We start from the raw sequence: 24,994 nt of genomic DNA, 5'->3' as shown, positions 1-24,994 counted from the left end.
TACTATTTCCATTTTGTGTCTATTGTTAATAAAGTAGTAATGATCTTAGGTGACCAAGTATCTGTGTAGTAAATGCCGGGAATAAGTATAAAGGATCATATGTTATATTTCTTTCTAGTCTTTGGAGGAAATTCCACTGTGGTTTTAAAAAATTTTGTACCTCTTCTCCCTCCAACCAACAGTGACTATGTCTCCCCCTTTGCTCAAATTCACACCAGCATTTTTTTTTTTAGCTTAGTTGTTTTGACTGGAGTAAGTTGAAATCTCATAGTACCATTTCCCTGTTGCTTAAAATTGTTCAGCATTAAAAAAAAAAATCTCAGCCATTTATTTGGCACACATTTAATTCTTAGTCATCCATATGTTTAATGACAAAGCAATCTGTGTCAAAATGTTTGTTTTATGAAACCGCAGATGTTTCAGGATTTTTCACTCTTTATCACAGTTTCTTATTTTATTTTTGCCCCCTTTATTAAACATAGATTATTCTGTCATGCAATATAATCTTAGCATAGTCTCCTCTCCTTCTCCTCCTTCCAGTTCTTCCCGATCTTCTCTCCAACCTGGATCTACTCATTCTCTTTATCTTATAATTTAAAAACAACAACAACAACAACAACAGTGAGGCTTCTAACAACAAAAAAAGCAACATAACATATAATAAAACAAAAACCATCGCACTGAAGTGGCATGAGTCAAACCATCAGAAGTAAAATAGTCCCAAGAGAAGTCACATGAATAAGAGACCCACACATTCAAGCTCAGAAGTCCTATAAAAATCTCTAACACATACCTAGAGGACTTGGTGCAGACCCATGTAAGCCCTGTGCTCACTGCTTCCCTCTGGGTGAGATCATATGAGCTTTGTTCAGCTGCTTTAGAAGTGTTTGTTTTCCTTTTCTCCTCAATCTTCTCTTGTTCCCACACTCCTGACACCTCTTCCTCAGGGTTCCCTGAGCTCTGACAGAGGGGATTTGATGGTGCCTTCTCATTTAGAGCTGTATGTCATTGTTTTTTTTTAGATTAAATTATTTTTTAAATCATTCAATAATAATTTGTGAATTATTATGGGATAATATATGAATAAAAATGGGCCTTATCTGGATATCTGTTTGTTCAACACAATACTAAACAAGTACTTATCATACATTACATACTCATATGACTAAATGATTAATTGATAATTCCAAGAAATTTTAGCCAATTTTTGCTCAGCATAGGTCAATCAATGACACTTATCTGTCAAAAATAAGACAAGAAAAGAATTGTTGTGAAAAAAGCTTATCTTTACATATGACATGAAAAATGCAAGAGAAAAAACAAACCTTGTTTACTTGAAATATCTAATGTTTGAGTATCAGGAAAGACTCTCACTAATGAAATCTTAGATATTGGGAGATTATTGTTGAGGTAAATAAGAACAAATTCTTACAGTGAAGCCAAAATAAAACTAGCAAACTTTTCTGTCAATTGGATCATAAATCAAATATACAGGGTATAGAATACACTTCAGTATATTTTTTAAGAACATCCTCAGCAATAGGATAAAGCTCAAGTCAGGTAAAAGTAAACATACGCAAACAGTACACTCACAGGAATCTCAGAAAATTAGATATTATTTTTAAGGACTCCCAAAGGAGATGAAAATTATTTATTATGCAGTTGTTGTGAGCTGACAAATGTGTGGATCCCATCAAAGAAAAAAACAACTAGGTTGGAAACTTTCAGCTTACATAATTTCCTAGGTGTACAGTCTTGAGGTGTGCCAATGACTCACTTTGACAATTAAGAAAAATATTAATAATTCTGACTGCTGTATGTATCTGTTTAGATATAGTCATAGACTAAGAATCAATGTATAAAAGAATTTTACTTAATTACATTCAAGTTTGATCTTACTAAAGTATAAGTAAGGACCATGTAATTAAACTGCAGGAAATATTTTCAGTTTAGTTGGTAAGTTCTTTTGCAACAAAGAAAGGCTTACTAATAAGAGTATGAAAATTATAGAAGACGTGAATTTTAAAAAGACTTTAACTTACATTAAGCATATGGAATTAATGTATAGACAACAAATAATTGGAAACCTTGCTAGGAATACAAAGTAATGTCCACTCCACACAACTGTCATTCCATTGTTATTACTGTTTGGAAACTGCCATACCTTTTTGCATATGACCACCCTCATACTGCAATGATGCTCTACTATTTTTGAATTCTTACAGACTATTACAATATAATACAGGATAGTAATGGTAACAGTAAGTGGATGCCTCCCCGTATCAGTAACTAACAGAAAATTTAACTATATTTCTCAAACATACACAATGATTTTTAACTAAATTAAATTTAGGTTTATCTAAAACTCAAATTATAATCACGTTTACTAAAGTTCAGATTAAATTACTAATGACCACCTACATGTACATTTGATTTATAAATTTTTTTCTAACCAACTAACATACTTATCTCTTATTCGTAATCCTAAACGTAACTTATATGGTAGTGTGGTAAGTGATAGGGCTCCATGCATTCCTTCTTCTATGTGGTCATGAACAACTTGAACTCCAACATTTCTCAGCCGTGTGGTATAAATAAATCCATCATCTCTTGCAATGTCATGTTCACAAGTGAGGATGTAGGTCAGTGGCAAACTCTGTAACTGGGAGTCACTGGCTAGCAAAGGGGACAGCCTGCTGTCCACAAGAGCCGGATAGGAAGCATTTAGTTTGCCAAGGGTGGGCTCAGTGTAAACATGATTCTTTTTATACTTCTCAGGAAGGGAGTCACTCCAGTTAACAAACTTGAACAGATGTCTTGATCCTTCAGGCATGTGCTCATTTCTCACCATAGCCTGTGGTAGGGCTCTGTCTTCAGTCACATATAGGCATATCAACTTAGCTGCCACCTCCTTTGACAGAAAGGGACCATGTTCATATTCCTGATGAGATGGCATCAAGGTGTCAATAAACTGTAGTCCAGGGTAAAGCAAGGCTTGTACCTTAATTTTACCTTTGTGCTCTCGACTATTCTGGAGCTGAACATATAAAAATAATATTCAGTAATTTTTACACAAAGGAATCCATAGCTTTGCCTTAATGACCTAGGGTAAATACATTCGTAAAACTTAAACACTAGTGATTATTCTATCAATATTTACTCATTGATTTAGAGATGTGAGGATGTGTCATTCCACCTTCAAAAATTGTGTATGCTATCTCATACACACAGTTATTCTAAGATTTATAATCAAACAATTGATAGGGTGTGCAAGAGAAGATGACAGGATAACTATGCTTAAGACTACTTTTTAAAGTTCAGTTTTTGCATATTTGTTTTGGTGTTTGTGTGTACATGTGTGTTTGTGTGTGTGTGTGTGTGTGTGAGAGAGAGAGAGAGAGAGAGAGAGAGAGAGAGAGAGAGAGAGAGAGAGAGAGAGAGAAGGAGAGAGAGAGGAAAAGGTTATATTTACCTATACCAGATTGTTTTGGAACATGATGTTCTTCTGTCTCAGTCTACCAAGGGCTCACATTGTAGACATGTGTCACCATGATCAGCTCCTTTCAAACACACACACACACCACACCACACACACAAACACATATGTATATGTATGCATATTTACATATACACATATGTATCATATACATATTCAATGTATGTATGAATAAAAACAACATATAAAATCTTAATTAAGGTATAAAGATGATTAAAATGAAACGTTAACATGTTAAAGGAAAAACTTTAAACATGAATCTTTCCTTTAGGAAAACAAACATAATAACTAAAAAAATGAAAAAAAAAAGGAGAAAAAGATGTGGACAACGTTGTGTATACAATCCCTATCTTTACCAGAAATAAAAAGTGCCCTGAGTTTGCAACTGTAAGAAGATTCTTTCATTTTCTAGTTATGCAAATTTAGGCGAGAATCTACAATGGCCTCCTAAGGCTCATCTCTTAGGCAGCACAGGTGCTTCTACAGCAGTGACCTATCCACACATGCCTGCATAAGCAGCTCTCCATAGCAAAGTCCAGGATTCAACCAGAACATTAGAAGCCACACCCTAATCAAAGAAGTTAATTTGTAAAAAAAAAAAATGAAGGGATTGGTTGAAATCTCAAAAACTTAGGGAAAAGTATCTTCCCAACTCCAAAATATGCATAAATAGATATGAGGCTCCACAACTTAAAGATAGAAATAATTTTTATGAGAACCTTACACAGGTTCTGGATCTTAAATAGGAATGCGGTCTATCAGAAGGGCCAGGGAATAAACAGCATGGTACAGGGTACCAAAGCTGAGGCAGATCCAAGTGATAGCTTCTCCATAAGCAAGCACGTGTGATCCCAAGTGAGTTGGTAGATGCTTAATATAGGAGACAAGTGTGTCCCTGGACTCCACTGACCACCTAGTCTGGCACAATGCCGGAACTCCAAGGTCAGTGAATCAGTTTACTTCAAAAGAGATAAAAAATGAATGAGGAAAATATTGATTTCTACATGCTTGAGCATGAATCAGGTGTACACTCAGATGCTCAGGAGTACACATTTATTTATATAAAAAGAAAACATTATGTGAAATTCATCACAGTTTAAGGAAATTGGCAAGAATAAAGGCTTTCTTTGAAGTAGTTCAAATTTCCACAATCTTTAAATAAAAAGAAACAGAAATGCCAGCACATTAACATGTTAGCTGAAACTTTAAGCCTTAAAGGAAATACCTAAGGGGAAGTGCAGTATCTGTGATTAAATTTTAGTAATCTTGTGTAGTCTTGAGATACTAGGTCTCTTCTTTCTTTACCCACTGTACTAAAGCTACTACACTTTCATAATAGAATACCTGCCTGTACCTCATACTGTGTGGTAAAATGACTATTCTTTATTATTAGAAGGCCAAAATACTGTGTCCCAAGGCACTGAAACACTTTCAGGTTATCACGTGTCAAATCTCTAAGAAAAGCTCTGGTGATCAAGAACTCCAGCTCATGACCTTTGTAAAATAGCAATTATGGAAACTTCTTGCTGTCTAAATTAGTCTAAATACTGTGAAACTGCCCTGGGAACAGCTACAGAAGTCTCAGTCTCAGCCACTTAGCTGGACAACAGCTCTCACCTAACCAAAAGCATCTGAAATTGTAAGGTACAGAAGTGGATCTATAGTAAGCCTTTGCTTCTCACCTTCTCCAACAGCCTTTGTGGGTTCAAACTGGCATGTTGTGGCAAGACTGTAGCTGTCACCATGAAATGCATATGAAGTATTAAAAGCTACCGATACCAAGACCCTTCGTCTAATTTTCCGACCACTAGAACCTTGGAAGGAAAGCCCTAAAGTAGGATGGCTAAGTCATGTCTCCTCAACCAGAAAAGCTGTGGTCTGGCTATCCAATGCTGTGTCTTTAAATGCTTGAGTTATTTTTACATTCCTCTTAGAATGTCATTAGCTATTTCAAAGAAATGTAGAGTCATGTAGGAAAAGAGTGAAAGGCAAAGATGGCTTGTGGTACATGGTGCTGACATGCATCTGGCTCCTCAGTCTTCATTGGTAAAATCCAACTGTTGGAATTTTGTTTTTTAAAAAACAACTGGCCTCAGCATGTCAGCACCAGGGCAGAACAGCCACACTGCTATAGCAAGGCAACATACCAATTGAGTTGTTGTTGCTGCCAGTGTACCTCCAGAACTGTCTCCAGCAATACAAATGCGAGCAGGATCTACTCCATACTTTTCAAGGATTGTGTCCTGGAGAAGAAACTTGACCACAAGAACACAGTCTTCAAGGGCAGCTGGAAATGGATACTGAGGAGCAAGCCTGTAGCTTAAAAAAATAAAAAGATGATCACATCAACAGTAAAGAACACAATGATCTCTCAGTTTCACCAACAGGTATATCAATAAAATGTATCCCTACTTTGAACCTTTAATTCCATCAAGTATACCTGGGATTACTAATATCTTCTGAACTAAACCAAGAAATAGTTGCTGGTTTAAAGGGTCTCATGTGTTGACTGCATGGTAGAGTGAATGAGATGGTGAGTGAGAAGATGAGTCTTCACCCTAGTTATGTCTGTAGGATTTACCAGGCCCTCGGGGAAGTTGGTGACTCAAAAGCAATCCATGATTATTGATAGAATTTCCCAGGAAAATGTAAAATCCGAGAATATTACATCCAATTATACACATCTACCTTCATTTAGGAATTTATTTAAGTCAGAAGCCAATAAAAATTTAGACTTTCTTATCACAAAATTGATAATTTGAATCAATGTTGGAATAATATTTAATAATTTAATGATGGTACTTAAATATTTCTACATCTAATATTCTTTATGCGTATTAGTGGGTCTTACCAAAACACGTTAAGTTAATAATTAAGACATAATGGTATTTTATCTTTTATTCTGTTAGTATGAGTCAGTTTGTGTGTGACAATGTGTGTGTGTGTGTGTGTGTGTGTGTGTGTGTGTGTGTGTGTGTGTGTTCTGTTATAGGGGCACACCTTAATTGAGCTGTCTTATTATTTAATCTCTATTATTTTAAAACATTAAAATTCTTCAGCTCCTTATACACCAAGATAAACAGTGTTATTCAGATGGTCCCTGTGAGTTTTGATATTCTAAATAGTACCTAAATGTTTTAAAATAGAAAAATATAAATAAGGTCAGTTTTAAAATATGAACATATGAGCATTCCAGGAAGCAGAGGTAGATGGATTTCTGTGAATTTGAGGCCAGCCTGGTCTACAAACTGAGTCCAGGACAGCCAAGTCTACACAGAGAAACCCTGCCTCTAGAAAGCAATTAAAGACAAAACTAAAAATAAAATAAAAATGAAACAAAAAAACATATGCTAAGGTAAATAATTACAAGTACCTCAAAAAATATAGAACTATTAAAGTAAATGCAACATAACACACAATTGTGAAAGCTTCTATAAAATAATAATGTGGTAGCTTTGGTTAAAATTACAGCAGGAAAAGCAGACCATCCTTAAGATTATAAATCAGACATTTCTAAAATTATAATTAATCTGATTGCTTCAAGGAATGGTTATGAGGACAGCACTGACCTCTCCAATATATTCTCTTTGTTCTATTGCACTTGCAGTGAGGAGATTCCTTCCAGTGTACTCAGATATATCCATAAGTCTGCAAATCCATTTTTGCACTATAGAGTTGTCAGGAAACATTCACCTTCACAATTAAGGTTTCATAAATATACACTACACCAATAAGTATTAACACAATAAGCATTTCATTATCTTGTGTATGGTTGGAAATTTTAGGCCAAAGTCATGATGTAAGAAGAATTATTATTTGGGGGAACACTTGAAATGTTCATATGTTCCCAACATTGGTCATCTAATATTATTAAATCCATGAGTAGGTCTATAACCTATATTGTTTTTATTAGTTGCTCAAATAAAACACATCCTAAGACTGTAAATAATGTGTTTTTTAAGCAAGAAAAAGTAAGTTAATTTGTACTGTAAGAAAATGTAATTTTTAGGTAAGATAAAGATAATTTAAACCTAAAGTTCAGAACAAGGATCCAGCCATTTTTGTGGTTTAGGTGACTTGCTTTCTAAATCAAGCCTAGTCTGGGAGGGCTATGATAACAGCACAAAAATTATGATTTTCTTACTCTAGTCCCACAACGACAGCATCAAGTTTGTTTGCTGTCCATCGGTTCAGGTCATCATAAGGACTCAACTCTGAAATGAAAGAGAGAAAAACAAAACTGTTCTTGGTAAATTATCAAGTTTAGATAAGAATAGTGATAGAAATGTGAATTACGATTGGTTCAAGAAAACCCTGTATCACCACTTCTGTTACTACAAAGAGGAAATTTCCATCAGACTAGGAACTGTTTATTTTCCACCCATTAATTTTTTTCCTTAGCCAATGCACTGAGCCAAAATCTGGTTGATCACAATGGGAGAAGCCATCACGCGCTGCTGCTCCCTGTTGTTAGTGCCATGAGGAGGAGGCCTGTGGCTAAGCAGCACTGAGAGACATTGTATCAGGAAATATTGGAATCACGATAACCCATTATCATGAACAGTGGTCATAGTAAAAAAGCTTGATCACCAATAAACACATTGTTTTCAATGTTTTTGCTTGAATTTGTTTTTCTCAGGAGATGGAAAAGTACATGACACCTCAATAACATATTTCTTAGAAGTCTGGTTAGGATAAGTTGAACTTAACCAACATTTTAATTTTTGTAAGTTCAGAGGTTTGTCATAATTAGTGTTTTAAGCCTTTTTAGTTATGATTGTTTGCTTTTTTACCTTTTTCTTTTATCATCGATATTATAGTACAAACACATCATATTCCTTTCCTTCCCTCCCTCCAAAGTCTCCCAAATGCCTTTCTTTTATCTCTTTAAATGCATGGTTCATTTTTCAATAATTCTTGTACATGAAATTCTTGTTACATGCATATATTATGTGTATATAGCTACATATATTCCTAAATATAACCTGTTCATTCTGGATAGTGTTACTTGTATTCAGTACGGATCATTGACTTATAACCAGTAACTTTTAAAAATGGAAAGAGAAGAAAGAATACAAAACTCAATCTGTAAATACTGCTGTAGCCTGATACTAGGCCTTTAAGGAAAGCTCAGCATAGCAAACTTCAACATAGTCTCCACAGGAGAAAGGGAAGCAGCTTTCCCATTCTAACTCCCTAAACCTAGCACACACACACACAGAGACTCATACATACAGACACACATATACAAAAACAATCACATACATGCATACATATTCACACAGTCATACAAATACATGTATACACAAACACTCATATACACACATACCTCCTTACGCACATATTTCCATACACATGCACACATGTACACACACGAATGCATATACACATACACATGCATACACATGTGTATAAACACATGCATACACATGCATGCACACACATACCAACACACATGCTTCCACACACATGCACACACCAACATACATGCTTCCATACACATGCACACACATGTACACATACACACAAACATACATGTGCACACAAACACACACAAAATGTACACATATACATGCATACATATACCTACATACATACAATATCTCTACACACATAAATACTCACACACAAGCACACACATGGACAAACACATACAGGGACACACACACATGCACAGTCACATGCTCACATATACACACACAAGTACATATCTGCACAGGCATACATACATGCTCAAGCACACACACAAGTATAAGCACATACGTGCAGACATACATGGATAAGAACACACAACACACAAGCATACATACATACGAGCACACAAACACAAACAAAATTTCCCTGTAGAAAATAGATTTAATATTTTTGAATTAAATATATGTACACCAAGCTCAAGTCCACAATTAGAAGTTCATAATTTTCAATTTGACTTTATCCTAATTATGGACTACAAGGTTAGTTCAATATTTGAAAATTGATAAATGCCACATTCCATATAAATGAACTAAAGAACAAAAATATCATTTTGCAAATAGATGACAAAAAGGCACTCAGTAGTTTCCCTAACTTATTGGTAAATTTAATGGAAAAATTAGAAAGAGATGAAACTGGACGGTATCACAAGTCAACAGCGGCTACAGAGAATGAAGCCATGGTCACCTGATTAAAAGGTGGATGTGCTTCCTATAAAGTCCGGTGTGAGGCAGAGATGCTGGTTTTTTTCCCCAATTTTTCAATGTAGTTAGAAAACATAGGTAGAGCAACAAGAGAAAGAAGAAAAAGGAAAGCAAATGAGAAAGAAAAAACTCCAGTGTGGGGTTAGCTTTGTGGGGAATGCACTTATTAGCATGAGGACTTGAGTGAAAATGCTCAGCTGCCATACAAACATCTGAAGGGGGTGAGAAATAAGCTGTGACACAGCACTCAAAAGGCAAACCAGGCCTCCACAAGGAAATTCACTTCAGGAAACTCTGGGTTCAATGAGATATCCTCAAGAAGACAAGTGAAGAGCACTCTAGAAAGCCCTTATTACAGTTATGTGAGTAAAATGCCTTTGAGAACACATTGAAATTAAAAATATAAGAAAAATTAGTATGAGTAAAAATCCATAGTATATGGGTATTTGTTGGCTAGATGACAAGCTCTGAGAAAGCCAAGTTATGTTGCGAGGGCAAGAAGTATGGTCATTCTTTTTTTCTATTTCCACAACAGTAGCATGAAGCTTGTTTGCTGTCTATATGTTCAGTCCATCATAGGCTGATGCCTCTGAAATGAAAGGAATAAATATAAAATGGTGCATTGTAAGTAGGAACTTATGGAAATTCAAAAACAATCCTGAGCTTGATATAAATGTGAGTTTTGATTTATTAATTGATGGAAATTCAGTAACCATTTTTATTATCACATAGAGCAACACACGTCGGAGCTCAGGAAAAAGATTGGCTACAACTCATTACCACCGTATTCCATAAAAGTCTTGGTAGAAGTATTAGGAAATCTGGAATTAAGTTGAATATAATATTATATCCAGGAGTATACTTTTCAAAAACTCAGAGATTCACCATAGTTATGATGTATTTAAGAAACTTTTCAATGAAGGGTTTCAACTTACTTAAAGCAAAGTGTACTGTTTAGTGCAGTTAAAACAAACAAGTTTTTCTTTTTCTTTTTTTTTTTCAGGGGCTTGTATATTTACATAAGGCCATGTATATTTAGTAAATTTACAGGTAAACATTAGGTTACCTTTCTGTATATGAGTGACAATTGTAATTTCCATTAAAATCAAATAAGAATGTGCTCTTGCATTTGTAATTCCTTATAGGAATTAATTGCATATAAAATAGTTAATAAACTTAAAAGATCATAAAGGGAGAATACTTTGCTAAAAATTTGAGAGAAAGTAATGTCAAAAATTCTCTTTAAATAACAATATATATTAATTCATCTACAAAGCATTAATTGGCATCCACGCAGTTCAACATAAAAATAATAATTGCCAGAAAATGAACAGTTGTCCAGTGAAATATTATTTTAGTAAAATGTCCAACAACATATTGGGAATTTATAGAACTTGGGGAGACATATACAGCTAAATATTCTTGGAATATAAAGTTAGATACAGCAGAAGCAGAAAGTGGACAAGATAACAAAAGCAGACATAATCATTTACACTTCAATGTGTCACAAAAGATTTGTCAACAAATGAATACTATTTATAAAATGCTTATTAGTAATCAATGTGGCCGTATTTTCACATCCTGGAAAGTTTAAAAAGAAGGCAAAAGAAATGATGAAATGGTTGTGAGACAGCAGGGTTAAAGGACCAAGAACCAATGCAAATGATAACCTATGTAATGTGGGTAGAAACAAGCACTTGCTCAGAATTTGTGGCCAAAACCTGTCATAACTTGTGAGAGGTAAAAGACTGTAAAGAAGAACATGGTCGTCACTACTGGGAAACATTTGCCTTTCTTGTGTTCTTAGGAGGGTTTTTTCCCCCATTTACTCTTTAAGATTTAGGAATTCACATGACACGGATGACAGGTATGCAGCTCCACCCACGGTTGATTTTATTAAACTTCATATCAGCAAAAATGTTAGAGATAAGAAAGAGCATATATCAACAGGATGGGCACGGGGGGCTACAGGGGAGTCAAGTGAAGAATAAAGTAGAGAAAAACGTAGAACCAATAACTAATGAAATACTAAAAAGTGGGAATATTAGTGTTTTACATTATACACAATAGCTTGTTTTAACTTTTGATTTAAAGTTGTAGTTGACAAGGAAGGGTTCAGATTAAGGAGAAAAGGAAGGACAAAGACATTTGTTTCATAAAAGCTAACCAGGCAGGAAAAGGCAGCGCTCACTTTCAGATTACACCATTTTAGATAGAATGAGAAGGAAAGAAAGAGACAGACCCTATAATATATAGATATATGTCTCAGAAAATAAAGCATGACTAGAAAGAGCAATAGAGACCAACAAAGAAGTCAAGGCTGAAAAGCCAGTACATATTTAGGAGTCACAAAAAGTGCTACAACTGCAGCTGGAAGAAACACAAATCAGATGATGATTTGGAAGGAAGAGTAGTTCCTAAGAAAGCAAAGACTCCTCTTGACAAAAGATAAAAATGATCTTCCCTTGATGAAAGTAGAGAATAGTGAAGAAGAGATCAATAAGAAGTCGCTAAGTTTCAGACAGCGTAGAACGGATGTGTGAGGAGGGGAGCCGCCCTTTTCTAATGAATAAGGGAGGTGAGGAAGGAGGAATATGGAGGGAGAGTGGGCCTGGGAGTGGAGGAAGGGGGGGCTGTGATGAAGATGTAAAGTGAATAATAAATAAATAGATAGATAGATAATATACTGATAAGAAGCTAGTACGTTTCTTACCATGTAAGTGGTTAAAGAAAGAAATAGACCCGGAGGTCTACACCAAACACAGGGACTTAGATCCTGGACGAAGTGCTTATGGCTGGAAAGAAGATGAAAATTTAGAAATGTCTTTGGAACAAAACAGATGGACTAACTGCTTTTGAGAGGTGGCATTTTCCAGCAACACTGAGAGCATAGATGATTGCTCAGCAAGAGCAGGAGCCTAATTCCTGTTTTTTTTACCCACAGGTCTTTTGTGTGTTCCCCTTTCTAACTGTGGGACTAGGAAAACATTTCTTAACCTACTCATTTTTTGCACCACTAAAACAAGATGATGGTACCTATGTAAAAAGGTCTTATTCAGCAGAAGTATCTGAAATACCTACATGAAAAAATGCTTCCTCAGTAGACTTCTCTGTATTATACAGTTGTATTTTGGCTTATCTTGTAATATTCACAGATTATGAAGACAAAATACTGGATATTATATCTAAGCTACAGGTTTGTTCAGGAAATCAATTGCATCCCTGGTTTGTTACATCTGTTAAGTACATGATGCAACATACCAAAAAATTTCAGATTTCTGTGTATGAATCAATATTTCATCAAAAGACTGAAACAGTGTATGTGTGTGTGTGTGTGTGTGTTTGTGTGTGTTTGTATGTCTGTGTCTGTGTCTTTCTGTATTTCTGTTTGCTACTCTCATTTCCAGGCATGAACTGATTAATCAGCTTTACTTTGTTTTCATCATTTTAATACAAAGTTATGCTTTTTATTCTAAACCTCAATATTATTGTTGTATCACAACCTATAACTTGAACAAATGTAAGGTGTACTATGGTAGCAATATGCTGTTTTAGACCTAACAATTAAAACATCTGTTCCACCGCAATGTTTAAGTTATGAGAATAGCTTACTTTAATCCCAAGTTTATTGTTTGCAGTTTTAAGATTTGAGTATCAGTATATTTATTTAAAACTATATTTTTCTAACAAAGCCATGTTGTTTCTACTTGATTGTTTTACTTAGCAAATTATACATAAAAATATGTATGAGCTATGACTCATACATTCTAATGTAATTCTGTTAAGATGCATATACTACCCAAGTCAACACTGTACTGACAAATGCTCTGTCAACCCGTCAGTACACTGTAGTTACTTTAGTATGAACATATAAATAACAAAAATAATAATAAATATGAATAACATGCATATAAAAATAACTTACTGCAACTTCCCAAGGCAAAAGCACCACCATGAATATAAATTATCGCTGGTCTCCGTGCTTCTGACTTCTTCTTTGGCAAGTACAGGCGAACAGGAATGTCATTAAAGTTTGTGTCAATCACTGTAATATTTTCATCTGAAACTGGTTTTGTAAGGTGAACTGATGATAAAGTTAAAAAAAATTCTTCATATTTCATAAGACCTATGTTTTCAAATAATGTGGCCTATAAAAACAAGAGAAATTTTTAAACATTTTATGTTTTTATATTAATAATGAGAAATGTAAGCTATGGATTGATATTAAATAAACAATCTGATAATATTACAGATTTTTATATCTTAACATTATTTTGGTGGCATGAAAATCTCAATATGGATATCTATATCAGATATGAATGAAATTGAATCTATCAATAACTCATCATGGATAAGGGATGGATCAATAAAATCCCATCCCTTCAGGAGTAGTCATTTTTTCCATAGCTGTTAAAGTGGTACCATTGCTAGAGAAAATAATTTCCTTCTAATGTTCAAGCAAGAAACTCTTAAAGTCATTGGATCACACAAAAGAACTAACACATGAAAACCTAATTGTTGAAAAAAGGATTATAGCAGGCACAGGAAGAGGTAGGACTAGTGAAATCATTGGGCAAATACATAATACTGTGAAATAATAAATACATGCTTGGAGATATTAATGTTATTGCCCTGGAAACATCGTCCCTATTTGCTCACACTTATAGAGTTGGACATTGGTATGTGTATTACCAGAGGAGGAAAGTAAGCACTAATCTTGCCTAACTGTGAACCCTAAGAACAATAACAAGACTTACCCATTATTGTTGTAATAGAGATTTGAACATTATTGGGAGAAACAACCACATTTTATTGGATTTAAGTCCCATTGTACAAAATAAAACTCATGCCTAGCACCACTCTTGGGTCACAAACCTTTGAAAAGCATAGGCCATAAAGGGAACACTTGCCACTGATGATCTATTCAGTGTACATAGTATTTAACTGACTCCTGTTGACTTATTGTTATAGCCATAGATTAAGACATCTCTGAATCCTAACCAGAGAAGCTTCTGTTCATAGTGGACCATGATTAGCACATAGGTGCCAAGTGGACCAAGGTGAGAAGAATAAGAGACCAGTGAATACTCAACTCTAAATGGAACACCTCTACTGCCTTCTCTCCTGCCAAAGTTCAGAGATCATTTCAGAGAAGGAAACTGAAAAATTACATAAACCAGAGATACTGAATAGACTTTTTAAAAGGGTCCTCCAGACATGTGACTGTTGCAATTATAAACGCAGTGATTGTGACAGCATGGACAAGAACTGTGCAAGCACAAACAAGACCATTGTCTAGCATGGAAAAAGAAGATGGTCACAAAAATGCCACCCCTAGCCAAGGATCTGTTGACAATTTGTAGCTAGTGGGAGAGCAAGAGTCAAGTTTCCTTAAGGGTGTGTCCCTTGCTACATCCAGTGGCGGGTCATATGCCAAAAAAATGAGTATGTGGGAAGAGCAGGTTGGATTAGATTAATGGGGAGAAAGAAGAACACAAATTTGTGTATGAAAATATGAGTGAAGCTGGAAAGAGTTTCAGTAGAGGTAAATGTGGTCAGAGATCACTGCAGGAGATGCATGCTATCATATTGAGTTGTCTGTATGTTCCCAAGTCATTAACACAGTATATCTTGCTCTCACAGAAATTACCCTTTGTGCTCCATTTTTTCTAATTTCGTTCTAATGTTTCAAAATACCATGTTACTATAATAATAATAATAATTTATGTTCCCTATTTTCAGTTAAAAATCAGTTTCTTCTCTCTTTCTTAAAATCACTTTGTAAAATTGAAGTCAGTCTCTCTAGTATTTCTGATAAGTTATCTAAGACATTACTGACAAATTTCAATTAAAGCATCATATAATTTTATGTGACTAGAATACTCCACAGCATATGTTATGTACATCTCATGATATCAAGCTTAAAAATCCATACACATGTTATATCCACATATGTTAATTTTGAAAGTACTGACTCCAGATACTTCTCTGCTTGATCAACATTACACAGATAAAAATTATAGGAACAATATGAAATAGCCTCTGTATAGGTCAGTGGTACATATGGTCTTCTCTATAGTTGACAAATCACACACTTAGGAACAAGAATTAAAGTCCTAAATTCTAGAAGAATGTGAAAAGTAGATGACCAACATGGCAGTTGTATAAGGGTAATGTTTGTGAAGTGACAGGTGCTGTTGATGGTATGAGAACTATTTTTTGTTACATTCAAGAGGTTTTTTTTTAAATACTATAAAGTTTCACCTGAAAACTATACTTGCATATATAGAAACATGCTTTTACATAAAAACATATTAAAATTTTTAAAGTAGCCATTCTTCTTTAGTTCTTAAAATATTTGGGTCTCTGTGTCTTGGAAAGAAAATTTTGTAGATACTTAATGTCATTTATATGCTTAGCAGATATAAATCTCTTTCACAGCAACAGTATCTTAGATCATTTCAGGAAGTGACCATATCATCATTGTATTTGCAATAGAGTAATTTCTCAAAGTGATAGCCACTTACTAGTTTTGATGTCAGAAGGAATCCTCAGGTATCTTTATTTTCACCTGCTTGGAAATTGTATCTTAAGCCTTTAGAGAAAAGTAATGAGATCTGGAAATGAAGTATCACCCCACTCACATCAGGAGTGCATTATTTATTACTTATTTTTAATTCACCAGTCTTCTATAATACATTTTTAATTTTCTTTAAGTATTCCTTATTCCACTAACAGAAAATCAAATGCAGGAAGCATTCTTTCATATGCACACACTAATTTTTAATGTTTTTATATGTGCAAAGGTGGAGAGCACAGGTACACCTCACTACACTAGCAAAGAAATCATAAAATGGGGAGAGAGACTTAAGGAATAGGGAAGAAAAGAGTAATGGAAAAATGTGTGCTAAACGTATAATAGAGACTACTTGGTTGAGAAACAGAAGGAGCAGGGGATGAAGTGAAAAGAGAGGAGAGTGGTGAAAAAATACTTTTAAAAGTATAAGGAAAATATTACATTCTATGCTAATTAAAAAGCCCAAGTAGACGAATTCATAGGCTTCATGCAGGTTAATTCCAATGACTCTATTAGATGATGTTGTAGACCGTCTTGCCTATGAATGCACATAAAGGTTTAGGTTATCAGGAGTTAACAGTGAGTTGCTTTCTACAAGGTACACAAGAAAAGTTGTTTTGAGGAATTGTTTCCACATCCTACTTGCAGTGTTTCTACATAATTGATATGTATGTATGTTAGTCAGTTTACAGACATCATGGCAACACATCAGAAAACCTACTTAAATGGACAGTAGTTTGGCTATTTCATTCACAGAGGTTTTGGAACATGGTTTTAGGATCTTGTTGCCTGTAGAGTGGCAGGCTACATCATGGAGTGCATGCCCAATGGCAGAGGCACATTTACCATATGGTGACCAAAAGAAAAGGGACATATGTAGAGATCCTAAAATGACCTCTATGGTAAAAAAGTGTGCTCCCAATGACCTACATTCTTTTCCCTGGGGTCCACATCTTAAAGGTTCTATTACAGAGGGAAGATGTGGGTAACCAGTTGTGATTTCTTATATTGTCAATTTGATAAGATTTAATACAACCTAGAAAAGAAGACTCTGGTCATTATCTAGGCCAGATTAACACACTGGCATTTTTTTTTGCGGGATTTTAAAAAAATGTACAATAAGTGTGGGTGGTCTTATGGTATGTACTTGATCCTAAACTGCTAAGAAAATAAGACACTAACTGAAGATCCTATGCAATGTGACCTGCTTCTTGAATCTGCTGCCACATTTGACTTACCTGACGTGATAGATTATTATACCCTCAAACCGTGAGACAAAACAAACGCTTTCTCCCTTAAGCACATTTAAAAAATTACTTTATCACAGAAATAGGAAAAGTAACTTACAAAAAATTGGTAATAGAAATGGGCCATCATTGTCTACAAGACTTTTGAAACTCATTTGCAGCTAGAACGTGGAAAGGATGTTTACTTTGAGCTTAGAAAGCCTTAGAATGCAGTAAATAGAGTTTAAGAGAATACACATGTGAGATCTGGCAGACAAGAATACTGACAGAAATGAAGCCAGTAGAGGTGTAGCTCATGAGAATTCAGATTGTAAATAAGGACTCTAAGGAACTGGGATAGAAGCTGTTCATGGTATTTTGTCTATATTATGAGAATTTGAATTAGGGCACTTCAAAACAAGAGAATATTTTGGATGGGCTTGTTACTTGTTTTAGCTGATGTTGGTGCCCACATAGCTGAAAAATATGCTTGTTCTTAGGGGCTTTGCTCTAGTGGACACCTCTAATGGAAAACACATACAAGATTAAACCAGTAACTTGGGTTATTGCTGTGATAAACTGGACCATGACTTTGTTTAGAGGAACAATGAACACTTTGGGGCTTTGGAATAGAAAAGTGATTGGACATTTTAAGCCAGACTTAATGGGCCATACTACTAGGACCATTGGAGACCTTGCTTGTGAGGGTGATTTGAACTGTGTGGGCCCAGCTCAGAAGATTTCAGAGAAGAATTTTTTAATATTTGGCCTAGGGACTGTTCTTGTAATACTTTGGTGAAAATGTGGCTGCTTTCAGCTATTGTCTAAAAAGTCGGCCTAAGGTTAAATTGAAGAGTTATGGATTAACAGCTTATGGCAAAAGACGTCTCCAAATAACGTAGTGTTAACTATCCTATGGTTATTAGTGGCCATGCTTATGCAGATACATAATGAAAAGTAGCAAGCTGAGTAAGAAAAACTACAAAAGGTGTACAGCTGGGGAAGAAAGGGGCAGGAGGAAGTGTAAACAAATTAAAGAAAAGCTGATGGCACTCAGAGGAAGGATAGCAGGTTACCAAGAAGAGACTTGATACCCTATGAGCATATACAGGAGGAGGAAATCCCCCTCAGGAACAGTCATAGGGGAGGGGAATAAGGGGAAAATGGGAGGGAGGGAAGAATGGGAGGATACAAGGGATGGGATAACCATTGAGATGTAACAAGAATAAATTAATTTAAAAAAAGGAAAAAAATAAAGTAAAAAATAAAATAAAATGTAGGCTAGCTAATGGGGAAAAAAATTATTCCACTTCTGACATCTATTGAGTAAGACGTTTTAAACTAGACTGAATTAAAAGTATGGGTCAATTTCATATACTGTCTCCGTATCATTCATTTCAAAAATGGATTGTAGAGTTTAAATAGTTGAAATAGAATAAGGCACCCTAATCACACACAAAAATGTTAGCCTAATTATGACGTATAAAATAATATTTTCAACACCAGCAAGCATGTAGGCAGAATGCAGATGTTCAACTCTCTTCTTGTTCCCTCATATCAGATCCCCCTGTGTTATCCACAGCTCTGCAAATGAACATCTGGGGCAGCCTCCCCTTTACTCCAGCCATGAACCCCTGAGAGACACACTGAGTAGAAGAGAAGAACGGACCCTTACATAGTGTCCTGTGACCTCTGCACATGCCTTAGCAGGACGTTTCCCTCCAATGCTCATGCACTAATTAATTGATTATTTAATTAACTGAATTCAAATAAAAGAGTTCTTGATGTTACTTGGATAAATGAATAGATGACCTGTTAAAAATCAATGTTTGAGATATCAATATATACAGATCGTTTTTGTAATTCAGTGAATTTGCTCTTGAAAATTATAATTTTAGCCAAATGGCCCTATTTCTCTGATGTCAACACTTTCTGCAAGTAAATTGATATTCAAGCATTTTAATACTGTAACAAGAACAATGAGTGTAGAGCATCACATGTTCTTCTAATGTAACTGATCTTTAATACACAGAACAACCCAGACAAATGCTTAAAACTACTATCCTCATTTTTAGGTTAATTGGTAAAATATCGAGTCAAGGAACTTTCTAAAGGTTATGTGTGGATATTTTCCAAACGTTATCTTTTTTTTATAATTTAATTAATTTATTCAGATTACAACTCAATTGTTGTCCCATCATTTGTATCCTCCCATTCCTCCCTCCTTCCTGCTTTCACCATATTCCCCTCCCCTAGGTCTATGACCAAGGGGGATCTCCTCCCCCACTATCTAGTCATAGGTTATCAAGTCTCATCTTGATAGCCTGTTTATTCTTTCTCTGAGTGCCACCAGGCCTCCCCACCAAAGGAAGGTGGTAAATATGGGGCACCAGAGTTCATGTCTGAGTCAGTCTCCACTCTCCACACAACTGTGGAGAATGTCTTGTCTATTGCCTAGATCTGAGTAGGGGTTCAATATTTACTGCTTGTATTGTCCTTGGTTTGTACAGTAGTTTGAGCAAACCCCTCTGGACCCAGATGCACCCATCATGATGTTCTTCTTATAGGTTTCTAGGACTCTCTGGATCCGTCTGTTTCCCAATTCTTCTACTTTTCTCTAACCTAGAGTACCAGTAGGATGTCCTCACATCTATTCCAATCTTCTGGTAAGTGAAGACTTTCGTGGGACATGCCTTTTGGGCTAGTGTCCAATTATAAGTGAGTATATACCATGTGAGTCTTTCTGCTTCTGGGCTAACTCACTCAGTATGATCATTTGTAGTTCCATCCAAACTTTTTCAAAACAACATTTGATTGCCCAAAAGTACACTCATTTCAAGGCTATACTATAAAGAACATTAATTTTTACTTTCATATGTTAAAAATCAACAGGTTTTATTGTCTTTACAATCTGAATTACAGAATTCAGTTAAAAATTTACCAGATTCTTAAATTTACTAAGATAAAATTTAATTACATATTTATTTTATCTATTATCATTTTAGAGTACAGGATAATAATTCATAATACCAAATACATGGAGTCTGTATTTTCTGTATAGGTATGTAATCGTTGGAAACATTTGAAACTGAGAAAGTAACAGCATCACTTTAGAGTGGTATGTTCTGATAATGGAATTTTGATGAAAACGTAGATATTTGTCATCCTGAGGTTTAAAAATATGTGAAATATCCAAATGAGAACTAATAGGGGCTTGCTTCTGTATTCTATCTTCAATCAAGGAATCAGAACATTTGAAAAAGAGTCAACTGTGGAGAAAGTTGGAGAAAGACATAAAGACGCAGATTAGTAGCTGGAGAAGGCTGTGTCATGGAACTGTTCCTCCTTCTCATCCCCCTGGGCTGCTGTAACTGCTTATCATCTGCTAGTTCTGCTGCCTTAGGTTTTTACCCTCAACTATCAGAATGGCAAAGGGCAATTCTGGAAGGTTCCAACATTGCACATAGAAAGCACAGTTGAGTCATAGGAGTTTGAGATTCAAATTAAGGCTGTCTCACTCTCGCTGTATGCACTTTTCTGAACATCACTTTCCTGTTCTATGAACTGACATAGTTAGAAGAAAGTGGAAAATGAATGGAAAGCTATGGACATGCAATGGAGGCATAGATATTACGGCACCAAACATGCCAGTTTCTGACTGTTATTGAACACTTGTATCAATTATATCTACTCTTCATATATTCTAAGATAACCTCAGCATTTCAGGGCTTTAGAATTGGAACAGACAGCAGAAGATACTGAAATAGTAAAAGCCCTGATTTAATATCAAACAAGCACTGTTCAATCATTCATGTCTTTATACTATAAGATAAATATCCCAGCACTTGGGAGGCAGAAAGGCCAGTCTGAAGTACAAAGTGAGTCCAGGACAGCCAAGATAACATAGAGAAACTCTGTCTTGAAAAACCAACAAAACAAAACAAAAAAAGAGAGAGATAAATATGGGAACAATTTTTTTCTTAAAACTTGAGTGAAAATAAATGTAAAAATATTCTTTAAATAGCAATGTTTTTTCAAAATTATAATATAAATATTATCAAAATCTTCACAAGTATTCATCCTTAGTCGCTGAAAATGTTTTAATATTCTTAAAATAACTGTGCAGTTTTTAGCAACTGTATCTAAGGCCTTTACTTTCCAGGTTTCTTCAATGTTGTCAGGTTTGAGTATATAAATATAAGATAAAATCCTAACACAAAACAACCCCCAAACAGAGAGTTCTGAGTCCCACAGTATCCTAGCCACCTCACAGTGCAGATATGAAATTCCATAAGTCCTGAATAATAAGAAAATTTCACTTTGCTGCATATGAGGACAACTACAGGAAAAAAAAAACCACAGTGAATCCAAATGAAGAGTTGTGGATCGCAGTCTCAAAAGGTATATCTTTAAAAAGCCCTGCACTTAAGGCTCAGGGAACATTGGGGAAGAGGAGGTAGAAAGATGTTAAGAGGGAAAAGATCAGAAAGTTTGCTATGATATTGTCTATACTAGCAATGGCAGAATCTTTGCCAATAAATTGTCTCTTTGGCCTATCTCCCCAGCAAGGATAGTACCAACAGACATGCCAATGTAAACAGGGTAAAGGTCACAGGCCTCAGCTGCACAGAAACAACTCCCAGCAACCAAGGAAGGCTGAGAGCCGTAGAGGTGGTATTCCCTGGGAAAGAATCATGTATCCCATACCAAATGGTCATCCCCAAAGCAAGCATAAGGGTAACATTATATAGACTGGACAGGTTATATTTACAAATATAATAAATATAAATATATTTAAGAATATATGTATGTTTATATGTTTATATATATGCATTCAGTAATAATTAATGTTAGTATAAGTATTAAAAACACTCATGGGTATATGGGAGGTCATGTAGATAGTAAAAGGAAGGGAAAATTTATTATAATATAATCTCAAAAATAAAAAGGTTAAAAAAGTAGTGTGATTTTGTCTACCATATACTGTATGTAATTTGGAAGGATTATTTGTGAGTATATAATTTTTCAATGTTATTCTGTCACATATTTTAATTGTTATCTCATGAAATGTGTTTTAAAATCTATGTTTTATGGAATATATCTGAACTATTATAACTCAGTTTTGGCAATGACAAAATGTATATATTGACTGAAATCCAACGGAAGTGTCTCAGTCACTAGAACGACCAGTTGAAGAACTCATATTTTCCTATATATGAATAAATAAGAAATGACATATACATTTACATGTGTTATTTTGTTTTAAATCATGAGAAATTAAAAATCAATTTAAACAATTGTGTGTTTTCAGAATACATTGTTATTGGTGAAGATGTGTTAGTTATTATGTAAGTGAGATTCATGAGAAATTCAAAGACGTAGCAGTTTCTCTACTGAAAGGCACTGGCTCATACTCCTCTTCTCCTCTTGTCCAGTAAACAAAGTGAAACATGATTTAGTAGAGAAAGAAAAGGTTCCAGAATGATCCAGTAAATGACGGGCTCTGAGAATAGCAAGTGTTAGATCTCCACATGGGAAAGCTGGGAGCTCTTCTGCAGCAGTGTATCAGCATTTTCCTCAGCTGCCACACATTGTGTCTCTGCCATTCATTGTTTTGTCCCATCCTCTACTTACAATTTCTATTAGCTCTGTAATCCTAAGCTTCCTCCTCCCTCAAAAAAAAAAAAAACAAAAAACAAAAAACAAAAAAAAAAACAAAAACAAAAACCAATTTTGATTAAAAGTACTCGGAAGTATTCTCTGTGGCAGACTTGTATTTAAATTTTATCACTTTCATAAAAAAAAAAAAAAAAAAAAAAAAAAAAAGCCTGAGTTGCAGCAACTTAGAACCAAGAAAGACAATAACACCTCAAGAAGTGACTATTGAGCTACCTTGTGTCTCTGATACACGTCAGGAAGTATGTCAAACTATACATTTCAGTTTAAAAGTAAATCTCCTCTGCTCGTGAGTACACAGTGCAGATTTACAACAGACTTTAGAGGTGGGATATCACAACTTACTATTACAAAGCCAGACAGGACAAGCAACTATTTTCTACAAATAAATGTACTAAAGAAATCTGAGAAAAAAAATTTTTAAATGCCACAATCATTTCTGCAGGTAAATAAAAATTTTGTCTAATTTGAAATATATTCATAATATTAACTTATAATGAGAACACCATCCTCATAGGGGAAAACTGATCAAATGGTTAGTATTGACAAATGTACCCAGATCATGATTTACACTTAGAACTCAGTATCATGAAGATGCAAAGAACGTACAAATTTTTAGCGTACAGAAATTCTGAGAATTAATTTTAAAGGGAAAATAATTAGAAAAACAAATAATTAAAAGTCACCAAAGTTTTCAACTTGATGGACATAATATATGAGATACCAGAGAATGCATGAGTCTAACTATTGTCAAAACATGAAAAATATAGAGCCTTTGTAACAATTCCCAAATATTTCTTTTACACAATACTATGTCTTTTATTCTAATGTTACTACATCACAACCCTTGGGGTTTGGGCAAACACTGTGTCCTTCTGCTGTAGCGAATGAGTCAAGCATGTTAGTTATTAAATACCCTTCAAGAATATCTGGTTTACATATCATAAAGAAACCTTATATATCTTGCAAAAACTTTGAAATAAAGGAAGTTTAAAATACACTTATAGCATGCCACCACAATTTGCCCTTAAAAATATATTACCACAAATGAAGTCATTTTTAGGAGAGCATTGATGAATCTCACTTTCCAGGGTTCTTCAATGTTTTCTGGAACAGGTGAATAAACACAATATGCAAATAGAATACAAAAGAATCCTAAACACAAACTTCTGTATCCCATGATTGTCCTCTTGTAAATTTATGTGTGGTGATAGGAAACAGCATCCAATATATAGACGACAGAGCAGTAAGACAAAGGTAGGTGTCTGAGGTAAAAGGATGGTTTTAGCAACAGTGACTTGGCATTCAGTTTTAAGATCAAGCCACAGTTGAAACTGGTTATGCAACTGTACCGCTTTATAGAAGAGAATTTAGTACAGAAAGTCTAATAAAATGTGCAGCAACGACAAAAATCTCATGGGAAGAGTGAGTTTCTCTTTCACCACCTAACACAGAAGAGCAGCAGCATTTTGGACCCTAATTAGAACACACCAAAAAAAAAAAAAAAAAAAAAAAAAGAAAAGAAAAGAAAAGAAAAAAAGGCCAAGAAATCCCTTTGTTCTATTGCCATTTTTGCAAAGAGTAGTGGCAACAGTTTAAAAGCAAGATAAAATGTTAGGTAACGTTCAATCAACCTTAAGGCGAACACCCACATTTAGAAATCTCTAATCTACGCTGTCAGTTACCGTCAGAGGCAAGTAGAAATGAAATTGATATGCTTTTCTGAATTATGAACCAATTCATCAATGCTTAAATTTCTATGCAGATCACTGTATAGTAAACTTAAAATGTGCAGATTCACATAGTTACTTGTATAATCATGGAGAAATTCCGTGTTGATTAA

General features: G+C 34.8%; 1 protein-coding gene across 2 annotated transcripts; it reads right to left on the bottom strand.

Annotated features, from left to right (window-relative positions):
- On the bottom strand, window positions 1–24,338 carry LOC311589845 (arylacetamide deacetylase-like 2). Of its 2 annotated transcripts, XM_084768522.1 has the most exons (6): window positions 24,194–24,327; window positions 16,200–16,267; window positions 13,598–13,820; window positions 7,641–7,710; window positions 5,644–5,815; window positions 1–3,037 (listed from the first exon to the last, which is right to left on the bottom strand). In XM_084768522.1, the coding sequence occupies exons 3-6, from the start codon at window positions 13,791–13,793 to the stop codon at window positions 2,435–2,437; spliced, it is 1,041 nt and encodes a 346-aa protein (XP_084624648.1). In that variant the 5' UTR covers window positions 13,794–13,820; window positions 16,200–16,267; window positions 24,194–24,327; the 3' UTR covers window positions 1–2,434. The 2 variants fall into 2 exon arrangements, with proteins under 2 accessions (XP_084624648.1, XP_084624647.1); XM_084768521.1 differs by lacking the exon at window positions 16,200–16,267 and having other exon boundaries at window positions 24,194–24,338.
- Between the last annotated feature and the right edge of the window lie 656 nt (window positions 24,339–24,994).

The sequence above is a fragment of the Acomys minous genome, assembly GCF_964271855.1.
Source record: "Acomys minous genome assembly, chromosome: 19".
In the NCBI taxonomy this organism is placed as follows: Eukaryota; Metazoa; Chordata; class Mammalia; order Rodentia; family Muridae; genus Acomys; species Acomys minous.
This window is presented reverse-complemented; position numbering and strand designations above follow the sequence as displayed.

What these genes read in the sequence shown, in the direction of transcription:
- LOC311589845 (XM_084768521.1), bottom strand. Translation starts at nt 24,331, where the DNA reads ATGGGATACAGAAGTTTGTGTTTAGGATTCTTTTGTATTCTATTTGCA. An exon ending in TTTTGCCTTGGGAAGTTGCA is followed by an intron (nt 7,711 to 13,597) that starts GTAAGTTATTTT and finishes CTTTCATTTCAG; the next exon opens with AGTTGAGTCCTTATGATGAC. An exon ending in GCTGTCGTTGTGGGACTAGA is followed by an intron (nt 5,816 to 7,640) that starts GTAAGAAAATCA and finishes TATTTTTTTAAG; the next exon opens with CTACAGGCTTGCTCCTCAGT.